The sequence below is a fragment of the Vespula pensylvanica genome, chromosome 14, assembly GCF_014466175.1.
Source record: "Vespula pensylvanica isolate Volc-1 chromosome 14, ASM1446617v1, whole genome shotgun sequence".
Classification (NCBI taxonomy): Eukaryota; Metazoa; Arthropoda; class Insecta; order Hymenoptera; family Vespidae; genus Vespula; species Vespula pensylvanica.
This window is the reverse complement of record NC_057698.1, coordinates 4,388,225-4,391,791: the sequence shown is the minus strand read 5'-3', so window position 1 is coordinate 4,391,791 and position 3,567 is coordinate 4,388,225. Positions and strand designations below refer to the sequence as shown.

The 3,567-nt window shown below is 29.2% G+C and overlaps 1 protein-coding gene across 5 annotated transcripts in view; it reads right to left on the bottom strand.

Moving 5' to 3' along the window:
- Positions 1-3,567, bottom strand: part of LOC122634337 (60S ribosomal protein L18) — a 7,613-nt gene that overhangs the window by 2,653 nt on the left and 1,393 nt on the right. Inside the window, exon 5 of one of the 5 annotated variants that reach the window (XM_043823179.1) lies at positions 3,427-3,529. The exons of the other annotated variants lie outside the window; for them this stretch is intronic. Coding sequence (XP_043679114.1) covers positions 3,498-3,529 — 32 coding nt within the window. The 3' untranslated portion in view covers positions 3,427-3,497. Of the gene's footprint in view, positions 1-3,426; positions 3,530-3,567 lie in introns of those variants that run through there. 5 annotated transcript variants of the gene reach the window in all.

The following is a 3,567-nucleotide window of genomic DNA, read 5'->3' as shown; positions in this document are numbered from 1 at the left end:
TGAGATCGAGCAATTAATTGATCGAAAAATATTTTGCGGAACGCGATCTTACGTTTGTGATCGAATACGGTCAGTAGCGAATTTAATCCTTAAGGGGCCTGAGGTATTTCAAATTTTTGGGGACCCATTAAAATAAATCAGTTGTGTACAGTATATATTTTCTCTTTATAACTGTTCGTACGAACGATGAAATGAGAAGTATACAGCCCAAATTTGATTTTAATCGCGAATATAAAAATAAGAATTATATACCGGACACTAGATATTAAATTAAATTAATTATAAATAACATAAATTTTTATTGTCCTGTGGGCGTCCCCTGTTTTACGAGTCCCGAAGCGACTGCGTCTATCGCTTCTTCATGAATCCACCATTGAATACAATTGCTATCGGGAAGACTCGACAGTAAGATATTTAATAAACTTTGAAATTATATGGAATAAAAAATTGTCTTAATTACGATATACGAAATCCTGTATGAAATATAATAAATAAATATCCGTCGAAATTTCATAACCATGGATTACTAATAAACGCAACAGTTCGTTACATTTCGCAAGTAATATAACTCATATTCTTTTTATTTCTTTATTTGATTTAACACGACGTTTTTGTTTCTCTTATTCATCATTAATTCCCTCTTAATGCTAATATTTTCTTTCATCTATTTATTTCATTATTATCATTTGATTGAATTTCGTTATACAACAACCGTTTATAATGGTTATTATATTTGTACAAATAATCAGTTTTTGTTAATCCATTTGTATTGATAGATAATGAAAAAATATAGTAATGATTAGATAATCTCCTATCAAACATCGTGCTCTTTTATCGAAGATATTCTTAACGTCAAAATTTAAATAGCATTTGAAGTGTTTTCTGATTTTTATCTTGATGTGAGTGTGAGGGAGAGGGAGGGGGAAGAGAGAGAAAGACGAATTAAAAAAAATTATTTCAGAAATAATCGTTAATCGATTGTTGAATATTGATTCGAAAAAAATCGTGATGTTGAAAAAATAATTCTTTATTTTCGTCGCGAAGTGTCCATAAACACATGAATATGAAAATATTGAGAATTTTTTTCATAAGAACTTCGCAATAAAATATTTCCTGGCATCGTGATACCGCGGGAATATTTCTTTCATGAAAATATTCATATTTTTCAGATTTCAGTCCTCCTTAAAGAGCCTTATGAAGGAACCCGCCAAGTTCATTGTTTTTTGAAGTTCTCGAATGTTTATGGCCCTATTGGCATCGTTTTTCTCTCTTGTAGGACTTTTAATATAGTCGAGAAGCTCGAGAATTAATGACCCTGTTGATATCAAATTGACGTAAGAGCCAAATTAAAAGATTGATTAGCTAAAAGCAATGAGAAAGAAAGAGAGAGAAAGTATGTCTATAATAGAAAAAGGAAGGGAGTGTATGGATGAGGAAATGAGTGGGTGAGAGACACAGAGAGAGAGAGAGAGAGAGAGAGAGAGAGAGAGAGAGAGAGAGAGAGAGAGGGAGGGAGGGAGGGAGGAGAGAAAAGAGAGATTATGCGAATACGATTAGGTAGTACAAATTTTTATTTTTTTCATTGAGTGTATTATTACGGTAATGTTCTGATAATTTATTGACAAACGTATATATTATATGTATATTTTATTTAATGAAAACCGATTATAATGTCAATTCGTCCTTTATTTTTTTATGCCGTTGCATGCATATATGAATACACCGACTACGATATACATATTGTGGGCATATGCGTTGCGACATAAAATTCCTGTAATCCATCTACTTCTGCATATCGTAATTGTACAAAAACGTGTCAAAAAAAAAAGAAGTCATAGAAGTCAAACTGTGAGTGTACATATTAAATACTTAAAAAAAGAAAGGTCTTTTTCTTTTTTCCTTCCTCTTTTTTTTTTTTTTGCAAGAACACATTAAGCATGATAATGATTGACGTTACAAATTTGCATAAGACAACCTTTTCAATTTAATACATTCTATGAAAATACATATTTTGTTTCGCTATGTGATTTCAATTTTTTATTCCTTTTTTCTTTCTTCCTCTCTCTCTTTTTCTCTCAATCTATTTTCGTTTATGTTCGTTTTCGTTAGAGCAGCGTTATATCTTCCGAAGGACAACTTGTAATAAGCATACATTAATGGTATAATCAAAATTACTTAATGCAAGTATTTCTAGCTTTTACATAAACAACTCGATAGAAATTAACATTTGACATACTACAGAGTAAAATACATTATATATACTAGCATTTTTTAATGAATATACAAATGTATTTTTTGCATTTCAGTTTCCATTTATACGAGTCCATTTATGTCGAATACCATGACCATTTTAATGTAGTAGCATTGTATACTTACGTATGCATATTATCGATCAAATTTCTAAGAATTTTTGTCGCATCATTCAGTCTAGTGAGATTACATCTTATATACATAAATACATACCTAATACTTTCCTTTGACCTATATCAAACTTTTTACGTTAACTGGCTATATAAGATCATTTTCAGAAAGGAAATTGTTTAAAGGTGTCTTCTTTTTCGTTAAATCATGTCCCATAAAATTTTAGAAAAAAAATGAAGATTATTGTTAAAAATAAGTTTAATGGAATCGTTCTTTTTCTCTTTTCTCGCTCGTATCATAGCCGCTGTTAGTTGTTTGTATCCTAAAAAACTGGCATAATTATAGAACCTACGTTCTCGCACAAATCTTTCTTCTTAAAAAAAATTATTTCGTGAATTTAACAAATATCAAAAAAACACTTATTTCCATCTGTTTCTTTTTTCTTTTATTCTTTTGTTTGTTTTTTTATCTTTAATTCCTTCTCCTCTTTAACTTCTATTCTATGTGAAATTGTATTAATAATTAAAAATCCATTTTTAAATACGTACCTAGCGAATCTATAATACAATTTAGATGTTAGTTTTAAATGGGCTTATTTTTAATTTATTTTGATATTCATGTAATTTATTATTATATAATATTATATACCATATAATAGAAGATTGTAAGGAAATATCAATAATTAACTACGGATAATAAGAACAGACTTAATTAGAGATTCCAACGCGAGCATTTCATCATTACATCGTGAATATTCCTTATGTATTTCTATCTCTATTAATTTCATAAAGGAGTCGCAACAAATAATCCGACAGAATAAACGAGAGAAACTCAAGAGATGGATTCAATAGGACTCGCTTTGATTTTGATTATTTATTTGTAATACAGTAAAAAATGTTGACCTTCGATAACAAGAATACCATGATTAACATTTCATGAAAAACCGATTTTTTTTCTGCAGATGTTTTTTTAAAGAACAAGAAAATAAGATGATGACGAATAAAATATAAATTATTCGTTTGTCACTTTGCAAAAAACTTCTTCACATACAAAAAATACAAAATATCAAATGAGCGATATTTAATATATTTTCCATGAATTTAATGGTACAATAAATGAAGACATACATCAAGTATTTATTTCTTATAACCGCAGCTACGCCTACGGCCTCTAGCTCTCTCGAACTTCCGTCCTTTTGAAAGTACT